Below are 19,203 nucleotides of genomic sequence, written 5' to 3'. Positions count from 1 at the left end.
TTTAATGTTTCTCCCCCACAGTATCGAATATGGCTTTAATATTGTGTCAAAAATATACAAATTTAGTATCTTTTAGAAGAGAATTCTTGAGTATTACGATATTGTGAGTGGATTGTATTCAAAAATATATTTATTAAACATGGGAGGGAAAAGTTTACTGTAAAACTTTGCAGTGTGATATGGAAAAGTAACCATGAACTAGGTTTATGTTAATGTGTACATTTTTGTGGTGATTTAACTTACAGTTGAATGCAGTATATAACTGCCGTATTTTGCTTTTTAAGTACTTTATAGTTAAGCAGTAGACAAGGGTCGTTCAAAGAAAGGCTCAAGGGCCAAATTTAGTCAGTCATGGTATATTTGGACTGCTAGATGTAACAGATACGTAGCACAAAAACATAACATAAGAATAATTATAAAAATCTAATTTGAAAACACACCAGAGACAGACAAATGGCATTTGAAAAGCACAAAATATGAACATCTTTGTTATTGGCCTGCAACCCACCGTATGGTTTGAGTTTCATTCATCCGTCCATCCATCTTCTATACCACTTATCTGTTAAGGGTCACTGGATTCTATCCCAGTTGACATTGGGCGAGAGGCGGGATTCACCTCGCACGGGTCGCCAGTCCGTCACAGGGCCATCAGGAGCAAGGGGCTCAGTATCTCGCTCAAGGACACTTTGACATGATCACCTGGGGAAGTGAGGATTGAACCAGCGACCCTTCGGTTGCCAGACAGCCACTCTACTGTACCTCTGAGCCACACCGCCCCGAGTTTCAGGTCACTAACAGTAAAAGCTTTGTCAACCCTAGGCTAGTTTGTGTTTTCTTATTCATCTTAGTAAAATTAAACGCAAGCTATCAAATAAAATTAAATCCCTTTTATAAGCACTCAGATACATGAACAGGTGTAATCAATTCAAAAAGAAACACCCTTTTTGTTTCAATTCATTTTATAATTTCACCATATTTACCAACAAAAATTTATGGAAAAAAAATGCTTGATCCTGTAAAAATTAATGGAAATAAATGAGGGAAAATGCTTTATCCTGCAATTCTAAAGAAAATGAAAACAATTCCTGGATTTGCTTAAAAAAAAAAAAAAAGAAGTTTGGGTTCTAGAAGCCTGATGTACCACTAAGTGTCATGGAAAATCAGCCTGGTAGTTTCAGTATTATTGATGGATGGCAATGAAAACAAATGAGGTAAATATCTCCATTTTATATTCTACATGAGATATGGGACTGATTTTAGGTCAAGTCTTTTGAGGAAGAAGATGTGAGACATGGTGGAAATGTGTCATATTAAGTGACACGGCTCTTTGAAGGCTATACTTGGTGTTTCTCATCAGACCACTTAGCATGCAAAGACATTCACTTCCCAGGGTCTCTTAAAGCCCACTAAGCCTTCAGATCCTTCAGATTGCGATCTGGCAGTATTTTTGTCCTCTTCCTGTCAGTCTCATGCTTCTGGGATGACCGGATCTGTTTTTGGCTCAGGGGAGTAAAAATTGTCTTGAAAAAGCTGTGGAGGTAGAGGTGAGGTCGAGGTATTTCAGGGGGTGCAGGGATTTTTTTTTTTTTAAAGTGAAGGGAAGCCTGTCATAATCCATTCATTTACCGGCACTGATTTTGCCGATGTCTGACCAACTCACACGCAGCTTCACTTTCTATAGTTTTATCAACGAAAAGTAAGCTTGCATCCCAACTCTCGTCCTGTACGCCACGCGTTTCAGACTCGCGCACGCCTCGTTTGGCGTAAGTGAAGCGTTGTGTGAGCATGTACTCTGCAGGGTCAGTTCTGTGGTGGGTCCGGCTTGAGAATCAGCTGATTAGTGTATAGCCCAAAGCAGTAAGCCTTAATACTAATTAGCTTTTATGGGTTTTACCTTTCATCCTAACTCCTCCCTCAGGTGGACACTCGCATTTCAATTATAATCACTAATACCGGTTGAGTTGTTCACTCAGACACATTTGACACGAGTGTTCATGACGATTGCACTGATTTATTAAGTGTACCTCATCACCGCAGTAATGGTATCTCATTGTACATTTTACATTTACATACACTCACCATGTGTTAGTGTAAGTGGTAGCAGTTATAGTAGAGCTAACTGCCTTAAACCAGGACCTATTTTTAGTTGGACAGTAATCAGTGGCATAGGTCTGATTTCCTGTACATAGTCACGTTGGGGCAGATGGGAACTCATTAGATCAGCCTTAGGAGCTTTGCGCGTTGCCTGGATACAATTAGCAAAGCAAGTCTCAACTCTAACCAGCTTATAACCATAGAGACTGTAGGTCCGGCAATGGTATCAGCAGTGGGCAGTAAGAAGTCACCATCTTCACCACTCAGGTCCATTTCACCTGATATTTTCTGTCTGATTCAAAGAAATCCTTCCCGTTGACACAGTCCGCTGTATCTTCTACGTGATCATCATATCATTATAAAAACTAAAAAGAAACGGTAGTTTATTGCTATCAGGGACCATGCATAGCTTAAATCTTTATCCCGGATTTAGCTTCTTTATTTTAAATCCAGCTGTTATTGCAAGTAGACTTTAGACTTATTTGATCTCATTTTATGGTTATTTCTTATCAACTTGTTCTATGCTTTTGTCATCCTTTTATTATATTTATATTGTTGTTTAATATTCCCTCAACATTTCTATTTTTTTTATGTATCCTGCCTGTCTGCAACTTATTTCTAAGGAGCTATGACTTTACCGTGATGTTATTTTTATGTTGATAGGTTTGAATCTTTTTTTGCTCGTGTATATTATGTACTGTATTGCGTAACTATTCTCTTTTTCACTCTGGCATTTCCATATGCTTGTATGAAAGGTGTTATCAAATAAAGATTATTATCATGATGAGAATTATTATCATAAAACCTTCTAATTCTGTCACCGTGTTCTAAATGGATGGAGTTGTGATCAAAACGTATTTCTCATGATTCACAAGCACCCCTGGTGGTCACTGAACCCCATTTTTAGGAAAGGCTTCCTTATTAGAAAGGACAGATGTAATAAACATGATTGGAAGCTCAGATTTTGTTTGTCGCGATCGAGTTCAGTAGGATCAGAGCAAAGGATTCATTTTTACGGTTTCCAACAGTTTTCCAGTCTTTCATTTATGGGCAAATTAGGCCGTTTGCGACGATGTTACTCCGCTTAAAGACTTTAAGTAGGTTAAAAAGGAAAGTTTAACAAGCCGAATATAAAAACAACAAACAAAAACAAACAAACCCTGATGTAATTAGTCCTGGTTTAAACTTTATTTTACCTGCACCTTATAAGATATGCACAATTTGTAATTGTGTAAATCATTGTACTGTATGGATTATGGAGCTGCAGAGAAACTATTGATGACATAATCTGGTGCGAAATTGGAACTGCACAGAAACAAAATCAGCATTTTGATTTAAACAACAGCATCACGCGGCCTTTTCATTTGACAGCTCACAGTTGAAGAGGACAGATTTCCACAAGGTCCAATTGTTGCCTTTTCAAACCGCTGCTAATATAAATGAACACGTTATTATGCCCTCTCAGAGAGATGTGATTTTAACATCTAAGCCAAAGCAGGTTTATCGGTGCTGCCTCGGATGTTGAATGACGATTGATGATGAATGTTGATGTTGTTACCGGGCGGGGGTTGATTCATCTTCTTTGCTTTCACAGCCGAGCTGAGATAATGTGTGAAACCACACACAGCCTGAAAGGAACAAGTCACCTCTGCGTCTGTAATTATACACTAAAATATACCAACATAACCAAGAGTATTCGGACAATGAGGAAGCAGCACTTTTTATTGATGTAAAAAGTACATAAAAACACTTATGGGGATAGAATTGAATGTAGAAATCCTGCTTGTAAAGGCTGACTCAAGTCAACTCATTGTCTTGGGGGCAAGTGACCTGCAGCTTTGCAAGCCAGCGAGTGTGGCTGCTGACTAACTAATCCTCTTTACACTCTTCACTCCTGCTGCTCTGCTTCATGGCAGTTATTGACTTCATTTCAAAACAGTCCAGGTGGTGACCTACAATCCTGCCGGCTCGGCTACACATTTTGGCCGCATATTTATCCCTGACTCTTCCACAGTTTTGGATACAGTAAAGTCTCTCCCTGGCTCACTCGGGACTACTTCAGCTTTATTTTCCCTTTTATGGATTATGCCGGAATTTTCAAATCTGTATACGGCCAATGTGCAGTGGAATCAGCGAGAGTGGATTATGCCTGGCCGGCTGAATATAACCTGGCAAAAGCTGAATATGAGGAGTGGATACGCAATATGCAAAACATAGCAGGTCAGTTTTGCAGATTTACGCAGTTTGTTTTCCAAACAGACTCTAATATTGAAAAAGAGTGTGTTTTTGTGTTTGAAATAGTTTTTCATGTTGTCAAACCTTTAATTTAGAAAATAGGAGGGTGTCTGGCAGAATAAGTACTCGCACCTCATTAGTGAAACTGGAATGCATCCTGTGTGATCAATAAGGCAATTAAATGTGCCTCTGTAATGACAGCCTTAATTAGAAATGGGCTGCCTCTTATATCGTGTTTTATCATACCCAGCGTGCGCTTTTTCGGTCTTGGTGAAATTCGGACTGGACAGTGGACAGTGAGTGGGTGGGACAGCACCATCTATAGACCCAGAACCACTTGGCGGAGTTAAACTCTTAGCATTAACCAGCTCAGGGCTAAATCTGGCATCCAGATAATTTGTTGGAAAGCTGTCTTTCTTCTGGCACATACTGTGTTAACACGTGGAACCTGCCAGGTGGCTTTTTGCAACGTGCTGACGTTTGCTCTATTCTGTCCAAATCAGAATTTCATATGGAAACAGATCTTTTTGAAGTTTTAGCCATAAAGCAAAAAAAGTCTTGCAGACTTTATTGACAACACATTACGTTAATACATTCAAAATAGCAAAGATTCTCCTGATTAGGCTCTAAAGTGGAGAGGAAACGTATAAAGGACACCCTCAACCAGCAGATTTGAACAAGGATACATTATAAGTGTTGAAGCTTTAAGTTAAAGAGGATGTGATGAGGGAAGTAGCACATAACGTAAGTAGATCAGTATCATATCATATAAAAAAGGTAATAACTGCATCAAGCTATAAATGTTTACCAAAGACCACTGTACTGATAGGATGAGGTCAACGTGTGCTTGTCAGCTTATTCATGCACAAGATGGATAAATATGTGTGCACATTCCATCTATTTAAACTGTCTGGCTTGTTGAAAATCCCAGTCAGACTGAAAAACGGACCTTTAATAGACTTGTTTTGAATGTTCATGTGCTTAAAGAATCCTTCCATAAAGTCAGGGTATTTATACAAGATGAAATAAGATCAATCAAACTCATTTCATTTACGTCGTGAATCATAATAGAGACTACAAAGAACTCAGAGAGCACATGCTTGCGCAAATGTGAACTTTTGGCCCCGGAGCTATTTGTGCTCAAAGCTATGCTTAAGCAGCGCTGAGAAAACCCTCACACCCCGTGCATGTCACAGTGTGTGGCTGTTCTGAAGAGCAAGATGGTGCTTAAACCAGATAATATTTGTTTTTGCCTGAAGGAGCAGACTAAAACTCACTCTGCGGTCCAGGGTGATACTCCTACTGCTATATAGCATAACTACAACTTCAGTTCATCTTGTAGATGTCCTCAGGCTGTGGACTCATCATTAAAGTTCGAAACCATCAGACCATATGCAGTCCAGTTACTACTGTTTTGAGTTCTATGGCCACCTGGCAGTGGTTACAACATTTCTGACCAAATTTGAGCTGGATCTGGTCGGCCCACAAGGAAGATATGATTACAATGTTTTAAAAATATATAGTTTTCTCTTTCCACCAGGTGGCGCTACTACTACTCTAACTTAAACTTTAATGGGTTCTTCATTGGTCCTTTCTATAGTCCTCCATCATGTGAGGTGTGTATTAGCTTCAGTTTTTGTGTAATCCTGCAGTCACATAGACAGTCACGGCTGAAAATATGATCCCTCGGAGGAATCCTTTGGAGAGCCCTGAGCAGATCTAGACTAGACTGTAGGAATTTACAGAGATCCAGCAACTACCCCATGGCCAAGCATTTGGTGACAATGGCGAGGAAAAATTCCCTTTTTAACAGGAAGAGACCTTGAGCTCAACCAGACTCAGGGTGAGCTAAAACTGCTCCGTGAAAACAGCTGCCTGCCGCAACTGAAAATGAGACTATATGAGCTGGAAGCAGCTGGAAATTGAGGTGATACTCACTTGGAAGCGTCATAAAGCTGAGGGGGTCTGCGGTGTGATAATTCAGCTGACTTTTTTATGTGATACATAGTTATTCAAACAAATAGTGGCTGTCAAAATTAATGGTTATATCTAAATCATTGACTGCAGTATAATTTCTCCTGTTGTAGGCTGCTGCCCTCTCCTGATCTGACACCAACATTTGAGGTCAGCAAAGGTCATCACCATGGTGACCTTTGCTGAGACAACACAGGTCTCCCCAGTGGGGTTGCGTGAGCCTTCCTGCCTGACTGCTACCTTGTCCCCGGGGCTGCGGCGGAAAAAGATGCTGTGGCAGAATGCTGTAAAACACATCATCATCCAGCAGGAGCTCAGCGCGCAGGTGACTGATTACCCATCATCCTCAGTGGATTCCTTTGCAAGCACAGCTCATAAATCAGTGTCCAAAAGCACAGTTCATAGATGATAACAACAAAACATATACCACGTAGATGCCAAGACAAAATCCTGATTAGTGTCTGGTATTGCTGTGAAAACATTTGTTTTTCTGCCATGCTCTGACAGGTGGGTGTGGAACCAGCACGCAAAATCTTTGTGACAGACTCTTACATGGAAGAGATCAACAGACAGATTCGCAACAAGGCCTCCCGTGGGATCACAAAACGGCGCTCCTCCACATTCAGAGTCCACCCTTCCCACTCCCGTGGTTCCACTACTACACACACCAGCTTTGGGGGTTCTTGTCACGACTACACCAGCGACAGTGACTTCTTTGTGCAGTGGGGCCACATTATACGTGGTGTCCACATTCCTACCCTGAGGCACACTTTCAAGTCCCGTGACTTGGAGAAACTTTACCAGCAACACTCTTCTCACCAAAGACGCAACTCTTTAGCCATTACCAATGTGATTGATGTCATGGCCAAGTTACATATATTGGTTCTCTACCTTGCTTTGGCGCCAGAAGCAGTCACAGACACTCTGCGTGGTTGCCTCACAGGCGTGTTCATGGTGTTAGCTGTGGCACTCTGCATTGTCGTGCTAACCTGTAAGGACTCCATGTCCCCGAGGTGGCTTCATTACGCTGGCCTAGCTAGCTGGCTCTCACAGACAACGCAGGTTCTGGGAGGACTGGTATATGGACTTGAAAAAGACCCGTCATGGTACGTTTTGTTCACATTGTTCGCCACATACACACTGCTGCCATTACCTCTGCTGTGGGCCATGTGCGCTGGCTCGCTAACCTCAGCATCGCACCTTCTGCTGGAGATAGTATGCCACTACAACGATGCCGTAATTTTGAGAAAGGTAAGCAAATTGGCAATCCTTGAAAAAGTTGTCCTCTTTTATTCAGTGTTTCATCTGAAATGTCTATGAATTACTTATTAGGTATTATTACAACTAAAGTAGTTCTTCAGCTATGCGGCTTGAGCAGTCTACTGTGTTACCTACCAACACGGGGGTGACTGGTACAGCTCCCTGTGTTGAGGGGAGGGGTAGAGCAACAACCAGGACAGCCTGATAGGGTCAATCAGTGAGGTACAATTAGGAGACAAACCAAATCATAGCATAAATCATATTTGCACATTTCAGCAAGGGTTTTTATTGAATACATATGTGAATATGTGAACTAATATTGAACTTGAATATGTATATGTTCAGTGAATCGCTGTGTTGGGTTTATTAATCTATCAATGTACATTGAGGCTAATGCTAAAGTGGTGTTATAGAATATCCCTATTCTTGCGTTGGGTCTTGGTAAAATGAACGTGAATGATGAGCGGTTGATCTTTCTTTTGGCTCCAGGTTTTTGCCAAAGGCCTGCTGTATCTGGGTATGAACACAGCTGGATTGTTCATTCACTACCTGACCGATCACGCGCAGAGACAGGTGTTTCTAGAGACGCGGCGCTGCATTGAAGGTCGCCTCAAACTAGAGCAGGAGAACCAGAGACAGGTAGTGTGGAACAGTCTTACCATCATTATAAGACGTGTGAGAAGCTGTCAAAACAATAAGAAAACGTAATATTTTACAGCATATGATTTTAAAACTTGGCTATTTTGTACCTTGACTGTCTGTAGAACATTCACCAGTACTTTTGCAGCTCATGTATGAAAAGGCATTATGCCATAAATCCTTGAAAAGTTTATTATTCCTCCGCACAGGAGCGTCTGGTACTGTCGATCCTGCCCCGATTTGTTGCCTTGGAGATGATCGCAGACATGAGCTCTATGGAAGATGAACTCAGTCCTCAAGAGTTTCACAAGATTTACATTCACCAATATAGAAATGTCAGGTACATGCACACTACTACTTACTCTTTTTTGTGGGTCTATAACATTGATTCTTGGATTTTCTGCTCATGCACTTCTGGTGAGATGTCACAACTCTTTTTTCCGTCTCTCCTTTCGGTAGTATCCTTTTTGCAGACATCAAGGGCTTCACTCTGTTGTCCATGAACTTAGCAGCTCAGGATTTGGTTCGAACACTAAATGAACTCTTTGGACGCTTTGATCGCTTGGCAGAGGTAAAAGCAATTTGTGTTTGTTTAAAAAATTCTTAAGTCTTTGAGACAATTCTGTGACACCGTAACCCGTAAAGAAACTTTTATCTTCTATTTTCTTTACTGTCTTGTCTCTCCAAAATTACAGGACCACCAATGCCTGAGAATAAAGATTCTTGGAGACTGTTACTATTGCGTGTCAGGGGTTCCTGAGCCACAAAGGGCCCATGCTCGCCATTGCGTTGAGATGGGTCTTGCTATGATCACCACAATACGGTAGGCCAGCTGAAGTGATGGGGGGGGGCAGTTCCCCCATGAGGGGCATAATTTTTTTAATTTTTTTTTACTATTTTTACAGCTCAGACATGCAAATCATGACAAGTATTCTAAATTCAACCAGAAACATTAACAGGTAATTAATCTACCACTCCCTAACACCAGGACCGTGCGAAAGCAGCTCAACTTTGACATGGACATGAGGATCGGGATCCACTCAGGTTCTGTTCTGTGTGGTGTGCTGGGCCTGCAGAAGTGGCAGTTTGACGTCTGGTCTTGGGATGTGGGCATCGCCAACATGCTGGAGGCAGGCGGGATACCAGGGTGTGTCGTCAGGCCTTGTTGCTAGGTCACATTGATGTAGAACAGTTCTTCATAGGTCATCACGGGTTTTCTTCCCTCAATTAGACGAATCCACATCTCAAAGGCTACTCTGGATTGTCTAGAAGGCACCTACCAGACAGAGGAGGGTCATGGACGTGACAGGAATGAGTTTCTACGGAGACATAACATCGACACCTTCCTCATCTGCCCTCAGAAGGAAAAGAACAAAGCCGACCACACAGAGCCCCCCAAGCTCCTGAAGACGACTCGAACCTGGAATGCAGAGATGCCTTTTGGGAATGTCATTGACATGAATAGGGTAAGTCAAGAAAAGAGGGAAAACTTTGTGTATATAGCTTTGAATGTTTAAATGCAGTATGAATGACATAGAAGACATCTTTGATTATTTATCCTTAGAAGCTGATGGATTTCACATTATTCCTACTCCTTGTAGATCTTGGCCTCCTTTACCAATGGCTCTCTGCCTAACATATGGCAGTCCACCTCCAAGCAGATTAACGAACGCATCAGACACGCTATTGTGGTCCGGAGCAGTGAGCGTATGCACAAGGAGCACATAATACCACTGACCCTTGTGTTCAAGGACACACACATTGAGGACAAGGTATGGAAGTGAAGCAGGAAGCTCAGAGTCAGTAATATATTAATGAAAGAAGTTTATGTTCAAATCATGCCAACTTCCTGTGCTCTTCTTTTTTTCACGATGGTCCAGTTTTCCCAGATGAGAGATGAAATGTTCAACTCCAACCTGGTCTGCTCCTTCATCATGCTCCTCTTCCTCATGGCTGTCCAGGCGCTAATCCCGGCCCCCAGGTAGTAAGACGCCAGCACTGTCCAATCAGAGCGCTCACCTTTTGCATTTCCTCATTTCATGTATGTTATACAAACAATAACAAGTTATGGAAGGTGAAAGTTTGTAGGAACTTCTCCTGTTCATACTTACCATTAACAGATATACGTTTATTTTGACGAGGGAACAAATTAACAGGCCTCATGACTTGTAAAATGTGATGGAAAGATTGGATTCTGTTTAAATACTACGTAAATATTTTTCCATATTAAAAATTCAGTTAGCTCATTAAAATTGTTCAAAAACTGCCTTTCTTCCACCTTCTTCTTTGTCAAAACAGCATGAACACGTGTTGACCTTCACAAATTGTTAGTGCTGGCACGCCACACCTCATCCGATCTACTGTTTTTAAGAGAATTCCGACAAAGCCAGAACTGCATTAATATTTACACATTCACTACCTTCTCCTTTAATCCCGTTTTTATCTACAGGTTACTTCCCACCGTCCTCCAGTTTTCCATCTTTCTGCTGGCCTACTTGCTGCTGCTGTTGTTGGCGCTGGCTGAGGAATTCAAGTGGACTCCTCCAGCACTGCAACAGTTCTGCTGCTGGATCCACGAAAACAACAGTGCTCGCAACATCCTCACCTTGACCGCCATCGTCATCAACTTCGCTCTAGCCTCCAGTGACATGGTGAGCAATACCAGATGGGATAGGAAACTCAGAATGCTCATGAAATTGTGATAAGCACTTTTTCTACAGAGGCAGATCATTTTCAGTATAAACCAGCCCCATTAAAAGGCATTAATATTTGTGAATCCTGACATCAATGCCCTACTAAATCCTAATTTAAGTCAAAAGAGATACTCCACATACTGAAGATACCCTCCAAGCCTGAGTGATCCAGATCTGTCAACGCATTTATTTTTAAACTTTTTTATTCACAATTTCCCTACTTTCTAATACAGGTACTAGAACAAGACCCTGCAGAATAGATAACCTCTCTCAGGGTTACCAGCCAATGCTTTTAAATCCAAGTAAAATAAAAGTACACGCAACAGTATCATGAATGTAGCACCCCAAACGTTTTCAGTCTGCAGTAGAACGTGATATTTCTGTGTTTTTCGTGTAGATTTGGTGCATTCTCGCTGACACAGGCGAGGTTAATGGAGTGGACAGGACCAGCGCAACCTCACGTCCCCTCAGTTTGTGTTCTTACCCTGAGGTAACAACAAGAGAATTTTAATCTGTATGTTTTTACCAGATGCTATCTAATTTCCGGTGGATGTGTCTCATGTATCTATGTAAACAATTATTGTTGCCATAAACATTAAGGCAACTTGAATTCGCTCCTCTCAAGCGTGTGAGAAAGGAGGTTGCTAATACAAATGTATTCCTATGGCCAGCTTGAGCTAGTAAAAATATTCTAGTTTGCTCTTTTGCAAACAAGAAATGTTATGTAGTAAAAATGAGTGTCTCATCAGTTTCTTTCCCTCTTCTCACTCCATCCCTATCTTATCTCTCCAGCTTTTCGTGTTGAGCGGCGTGATCGCCATGGTGACCTGTGCTGTGTTTCTGCGTCTCAACTCTCTGCTGAAGTTAGCGGTGCTGCTGCTGGCGGTGGCTTTCTACTCCTACCTCATCCACCTGGCCTTCCTTAGTCTCATGCGTCATGATACGCAGAACAGGTCAGGATGAAGCTGCAGATGAGCGAAAACGCCGCTGAATCACTGTTGGAATGTCTGACGTCTCTTCCTCTCTGCACAGGCCTCAGTACGTCAGGAGAAAAGGAATCTCCATTCTTCTCATGCTCATGTTTATCATTGCCGTCTTCTACAACGGACGTCAGGTACTTGTTAGCGTGAAGTTGAGATAGCTGTCATGTCACCCGACTGTAATCTGTAGGAATGTGTTGCGTGCTTGGGTGATGTTGTGCCTGCTTTTTGCTCTCCAGTGGGAAGCCACGGCCAGACTGGACTTCCTGTGGCGTCTGCAGGCTCAACAGGAAGTGGAGGACATGAGGGAGTTACGGGAACACAATGAATGTCTTTTGCACAACATTTTGCCCATGCACGTGGCTCGACACTTCCTGGACCGCAGCAAGAATGACGAGGTGCAGACAATGTTGTAGATGATGTTTGACTGTGGTTTTGTCTGTTGTTCAATGTATTTCAAAATGGGAATAACAATGCACTACCCTCATGAAGTATTTGGCAATTACCATTAATTCATGTTGTATTTCTGCAGCCAGACTGTTAGATCCACAGGTCACTACTTATTATCTTTGAAAATAGTTCACTACCTCTAGCCTATAAAACTTAATGTCATACTGTTTCCATCAGCCTATTCATCAGTCCAACACATTGGTCCAGATTGATGTTTATGATGTTTTCAGGAGCTTTACTCCCAGTCCTATGATGAAGTGGGTGTTATGTTTGCCTCCATCGCCGGGTTCAATGAGTACTTTGAGCAAATGGAGATCAAACATGAAGGCGTTGACTGCCTCCGACTGCTGAATGAGATCATCGCCGGCTTTGATGAGGTGAGTTACTTTTCAGAATGTTAGCATCTTAGCAGTATCTGAATAAACTGACTAAAAACTGTGTGAGTGTTACAGCATCTTTTATGTGCTCGTTATGATATTCTCCGCTTAAAGGACTTCTGTTTTCACTTCCACCTTAAAGGTCCAGGATGTAGAATGGCTAATCAGAAGGCTACTGGTTCCATTCCCCAGCTCCCAAAAGCTATCAAACCCCAAATTGCTCCTGCTGAGCCATTTAGCATGTCAGCCTCCACCTTCACTGTGTCTATACTGTGTGTGGATATGTGTGTACCACTTCCATAAATGTATGTATGTAAAAGCAGTAGCAAAAAAAGTAGCTGTGTGTAAAGTTTCTTCTAAATTTGCTACTTTAGCTTGTCACAACTGTCATCATGTAGTCATTTGATCTGATCTAGGAGCAGCATGAGGTATAGCAATGCTGCACCTCTATAGGCTTCTGGAAGTTGGCCAGCCAGAAGTGGGCTTTGAGGGAGGGGGTCTTGAGGAGACAGGAAGGTGAACTGAGGGAGGCCAGTGGAGGATGTTTCTTAAACTGTAAATCAACCACTCTAAATGTAAGTGACTCAATTTATTTAATGCTTTCCTACCTTTTCGGCACTCACAGAATTTTACAGTAATGCAATTCAAGGTGCCAACCAAGTGCCGTTGGTTATTTGCTCAAGGACACTTCAACACAGCCTCTGAAGGCGCCGGGGATCATGCCAGCAACCGTCTGATTGCTATACAGCCACTCTACCTCCTGATCCAGAGGTGGAAATGAGCACAACAGGTTCTCTTCAGTATCTAATCTATCTGTGTCTTCTGATAAGTTGTTGGAAGAGTCTTATTTCCACTTCGTGGAGAAGATCAAGACGGTTGGGAGCTGCTATATGGCGGCCTCTGGTTTAGCTCCAGATAGACAGGTGTGAGATCTACATCCTGTTTCTTTGGCAGTATTCCTCCCCTCTTTTAGTTGCCCTGCCTGTGTCTAAATAGCCATCTATCCCTGCCAACACTCTTAGGTGTCCATGGATGAATGGAATCACCTGAGCGAGCTGGTTTTGTTTGCATTGGCAATGCAAGAGACCTTGAAGGAGATTAACAGGCATTCAGCCAAAAACTTTCAGCTGCGTGTGGGTAAGTGGCGAGGTTATTGACTTAATGCACACACACACACACACACACACACACACACACACACACACACACACACACAAACTTCTGTAAACAAGGACCAATTAATATTGGCCACTTCGTCCAAAGAGCTCCCACATCACACACTCACTACTGACTTCCTTTAAAGGTTTCAGAGACGTAACAGTCTTTCATCTACTTGTCATGAAAACACGGGTGACTTCACATTAATTCCCCATCTAAGTCAAAAATCTGTTTTTCTTCGTGTTCCTACACTTAAATTTTTCAGCTTCACAGTGTAGAATGATGTATGTACAGAGTTTTCACATTCGTAAATGCAAGCATAAATTTTCTCTCCGTTCAACTGATTTTAATAGGCCGAGCTTTGAACGTGATTTGTTTCACCACAAATAGCTTGGAAGCCAAACCACATCCGTGTTTAGCATGCACAACTATGGTGTGGAAGCCTGTGGCCACTAGTGCACGAAAACTGAGAATGGACTTTATAGTCAAGCAGTTACATTTATAAATTTGAAGAAAAGGAAAAAAACATGTTCATGTATTCTTACGCAGGCGTGTCAAGGGTTTTAATGTATTTACATTTTCACTTCACAATTACCCCAGAATGCACATAAAGCCAGCTATGTATATTTAGTTTAAAGCTAATAGTGAAGCTAACAACAGCTAGCTACAGCAACAAAACAACAGCAAAACTCCCCAAAAGTATCAGTTTACAGACTCTCAAGTGCATCATCCAGAATAATTCCTGTCTATTTTTTTTAATCCAAACACTTTGATATGAGATTAAAACATTTAGAACACTTCTACTTCATGAGTTAGTTCCACTGAATGTGCTAGCTGGTTGCGCTTGACACCGCCATGAACGAGTGCCAAACGGGAAGAATTATAGTTTGCTTTTAGCTCAGACCAAAGTGTCTGTAGATTATTTACGATATGGTTGGATAAAGAAATTTGGATTAAACAGAATGATGCGTATTTGGAAACCAGCATTTTTGCCTATGAGCCTCCATAAGCTTCAAGCTAATGGCTATCTCTCTCTGCACTCTGGAGTGACACCGAAGCAATGCAGGAGGGGAAAAAATGTCTCTGTGGGCTCAAAACACATATTTGTTAGCGCTACACTTTTTGGGTGAGGTATCACTTTAATTTGTTGTCTCAAACAGGAATTGCCCATGGGCCAGTGGTTGCAGGTGTAATCGGGGCCACCAAGCCCCAGTATGACATCTGGGGGTCAACGGTGAACTTGGCCAGCCGCATGGACAGCACAGGGGTGAGCGGTCGCATCCAGGTACCCGAAGCTACACGGAAGATCCTGGCAGAATGGGGCTTTGTCTTGGAGCTACGGGGAGAAATCTTTGTCAAGGGGGTGAGTGATTTTACTGATGAAGCCTTGTCATGGCCTCTCTCTCTCTCTCTCTCTCTCTCTCTCTCTCTCTCTCTCTCTCTCTCTCTCTCTCTCTCTCTCTAACTGCTGTGGCTGTGAGGAAATCGGATCAGCTGACCAAGTGACCTCTTCTAAGTGCCAACCTGATACTATTTTCTTATTTTGGAACTGTCCTTTATTTTTTGTCCTATTCTTGCGTTGTCCACATTGGATTGTTTTATGCACTAATTTCATTTGATCTGATTTCATGATTCATCGCAGTATTTGCGACACTTGCAGGGAGGAGGCTCTCAATCTTACAATTTTAATCAACATGACCGGCACCTCTGTGTCTTCCCCTCTTCCTATGTGTCATATGTGAGAGTTGGAAATATATTTTGTACCAACATTGGTTGACAAATTGTTAAACCCAAACAAATGATCTCACAGGGGCATCTAAAAAGGGTTTGACTGAACATTTTTCTCACATTTTGTCATGGCAGGATCATCATCCAAAAGCCCTGAAACTGGCCCACCTGGATCAAATTGCTTTTTAAAATTCTTGCTTGTGCTATAAAACCTGATTTATGTGGCTGATGTGAGAACACTGATCAAACTCTCAGAGTAATCAGAAAGTCATGTCAGGGTCTGAGTGTAGAAATGACCCGAGGGAAGGGTGAAACAAGGGAGACATCTAGTGGTGAAAAGGGGAGAAGTGCAGGTAGAGTCCCACCTCTCAACTTCATCGAGGCCATTTATCAAACCTCCCACGCCAGGGGTCGAAAACTCAGAGCCAAGGCCCTGTCCCAGAATTTAACTCAGCCCTCCTCCTGATATCCAATTATAGGGAAAATTGCCCCACAAGTTCTCTCAACCTCCATTCTTGTGGATAAACACAAACAAAACCCATTTTTGGAAAGAAAACCTTTAAGAAAGTAATATTATCTTTTGGTGTTTATTCTTAGTTCAAAGCTAACATTACCTTTTGCCCCGTGTTCTTCAAGGCTACCTTTATCTTTTTGCGTATGTTCTTACTTCAAGACTACCTTTATCTTTGGGTGCTTGCTCTTAGTTCTAAGATAACTTTATCTTTTGATGTTCACCTTCATCCTCTTGACCTCAATACCATAAAGTGACTTACTTATATGTAAATCAATTAATCTAAATTAGAAATATTGTAATTTTAATATCAGAAACTTAAGTTACATTATCCATCCAGTTTCTACATCTTATCCTGTTAAGGGTCGCGGGGGGGGCTGGAGCCTATCCCAGCAGCCTTCAGGCGAGAGGCGGGGTTCACCCTGGACGGGTCTCCAGTTCATCACAGGACCAACACATAGAGACAGACAACCATTCACACTCACAGTCACACCTACAGTCAATTTAGAGTATCAATCAGCCTCGTCCCCTCTTGATGTCTTTGGACTGTGGGAGGAAGCTGGAGTACCAGAGAGAACCCACACAGGGAGAACATGGAGACTCCACTGGCAAACTCCAATGCTCGAGCCAGGACTCGAACCCGGAACCTTCTTGCTGTGAGGTGACAGTGCTGACCACTGCACCACCGTGCCGCCAGGTTACATTATATTTCTGATCAAATATGTAAACCCAATCTAAAATATTTGACTATAAAGTGTCACATTTACTGAGACTGTTCCTAAAATGGGGCTGCACGGTGGTGCAGTGGTCAGCACTGTCGGCTCACAGCAAGAAGGTTCCAGGTTTGAGTCCCAGCTCCAGTACAGGATCTTTCTGTGTGGAGTCTCCATGTTCTCCCTGTTCCTGTGTGGGTTCTCTCTGGTACTCCAGCTTCCTCCCACAGTCCAAAGACATCAAGAGAGGACGAGGCTGATTGATACTCTAAATTGACTGTAGGTGTGATTGTGAGTGTGAATGGTTGTCTGTCTCTGTGTTGGTCCTGTGATGGACTGGTGACCTGTCCAGGGTGAACCCCGCCTCTCACCTGAACGCTGCTGGGATAGGCTCCAGCCCCCCCCCCCCCCCCCCGACACTTAACAGTATAAGATGTAGAAAATTGATGTTTGGGAATCTTTTTTTTCTTTTTTTATTATTTTTCTCCATGGAAATGAAAAGTTCAGAGAGTTCCTGTTCAAAATTGAGTGACGGTTTCTGATGTATTTATACCATCCAAACAACTGAAGGACAGTTCATTCAACTGAATTTACACACTGACAGAGAGGTAGCGGGCAGATTTGGGGGTTCTTCATGTCCTCTTCAGAAGGACATGTTATGTTACAGTTAATATAATACATATAATACATTTGCAGGTGAGCGAGTGTCAAGGGAAAGTCCGCACCTATTTCATCAGCACCATCCGAAGCAAGAACGCCATTACCACAACTGACGGGCACCTGGGTGGAAGGACGGGGGGACGCATGACGCTGGCAAAAGTGGTGTTTGGTTTGGTCCAAGCCAGACACAAGGAGAAGATGAGGGAGACCAACGGGGGGTTCGCTCTGAAACCCTGCACCATTCAGTGCTGATGGAACCGTCGGATCCGCTGCTGGGGGAGGACACAGTCCAGCCATATCGTTTTTACCGGTTTACTTTTTTGTTGTTCTTATTTCATATCTTGCCATGACAAAATTAGCTGCACACAGAGAAAGTGTTGCTGCTGGTTTTAGAACTCAATAGAACCTTCATGACTGTGTCCTCCTCAGTAAGATCATGTTTTTAGATTTTTATTTATATTTGCGCTTTAATATAGAAACTTGATCAGTCAATATTTCTGAACAGAATACAGTGGTATGAACTTTATTTCGGGGAGAAACAACTGCCATACTCAGCTGCCATAAATCAGCACAGCCACATCAGGATATTGTTTTCAGTTGTAACTTCATTTTATTAAAAACGAACATGGGCCAACAAATTTTTCTTTTTTTTTTGCTGGAAAAATACTCTGCAGACCTCTCAGCCAAACACAGAGAATACCTCAAAAACAGCCAGTACAACCTCATAGTTTTTGAATGGCCTACACAACACAGCAAGTTTTCTATGTCCTATCTACCGTCATCACTTTTTCGTCTGTTTTGTATTGTGAGATGATTTCATTACTTCCACCAAGTTCTACTGTTATCCAAATTTTCATTTCGCCTTTATAGAGACTTTGGTCACTGCTGTATTTCACCTCACCAAAAACTCAGAAAACAAACGTCACGTGATTCACTTTTCAAAAATTAAACCTGCTTTTCTTGCCAGCTCTTGTGTCACAGTGTCTGATTTGCCTTTGTCCTGTGTCAAATATATGCATTTAACTTTTAAGAGAAATAATGATTTTTTTTAATGCAAAGCTATAAAAACTGAGTCCTCATCCACCATTTAGGTTTATTTTAAACGTTTCAGTTTAAAATTTAGCTTTAGACTCATCCCATTTAGAACTAAACATTTATGTTTTTCGTGTGTTTAAATGTATAAACTGAGGATTTAACGTCTAGGTTTAGATTTAATCAGATTTAACGTTCATTTTCTGTCACAATTGTAACTTTTATTCAAGATGCATATTTTGAATCTGTGGGAGATTAGCTAAATGGGAAGAAAATGAAGTTGATATCGAAAATGGATACGTCTGAAAAGTGTAATCTGATTTTGGGTACCCCCTACTTCTTAATCATTCACATTTCTCTCGACTCGGTTAGTGCTGTCTGCGTGCAGCGCGGGTATTCTGCTCGCCCCGCCCACTAATCGTCTATAACATGACGATGTGTCACTCTATAGGCGGAAAGGGCTCTCATCTGATTTACAGCCACGATGTTTGCTGTTGTCTGGTCTTTAAATGCCAGTAGGGCCTCACGTCCCGTCCAATCAGGTCTTCAGTCTAGATTCAATCCGTCAGGTCCTTACTGGAGCTAAAGTCTCTTTAGTGAGCAGGCAAGTCCACGTCACATCTTAAACTCAATTTTTACAGCACCTTTCATGCAGGTTGAAATACAGAAATTGGCGAGGGGTATATGTTGAGTAAAATT

The 19,203-nt window shown here is 42.0% G+C and overlaps 1 protein-coding gene across 1 annotated transcript; it reads left to right on the top strand.

The window, feature by feature from the left end:
* Positions 1–4,075: 4,075 nt before the first annotated feature.
* On the top strand, positions 4,076–18,482 carry LOC147242977 (adenylate cyclase type 8). The gene is made up of 21 exons (XM_086188593.1): positions 4,076–4,314; positions 6,417–6,628; positions 6,811–7,554; positions 8,053–8,202; positions 8,412–8,542; positions 8,662–8,773; positions 8,898–9,025; positions 9,191–9,349; positions 9,434–9,668; positions 9,804–9,974; positions 10,083–10,183; positions 10,652–10,853; positions 11,293–11,385; positions 11,688–11,848; positions 11,928–12,009; positions 12,115–12,273; positions 12,556–12,702; positions 13,533–13,625; positions 13,725–13,839; positions 15,021–15,223; positions 17,509–18,482. Exons 2-21 carry the CDS (start codon positions 6,473–6,475, stop codon positions 17,722–17,724), a joined length of 3,558 nt encoding a protein of 1,185 aa, XP_086044719.1. The 5' UTR covers positions 4,076–4,314; positions 6,417–6,472; the 3' UTR covers positions 17,725–18,482.
* Positions 18,483–19,203: the final 721 nt, after the last annotated feature.

This window comes from Aulostomus chinensis, chromosome 20 (genome assembly GCF_037954235.1).
Source record: "Aulostomus chinensis isolate RoL2024-O1b breed Wild chromosome 20, RoL_Achi_v1.0, whole genome shotgun sequence".
Lineage (NCBI taxonomy): Eukaryota > Metazoa > Chordata > Actinopteri > Syngnathiformes > Aulostomidae > Aulostomus > Aulostomus chinensis.
This window is presented reverse-complemented; position numbering and strand designations above follow the sequence as displayed.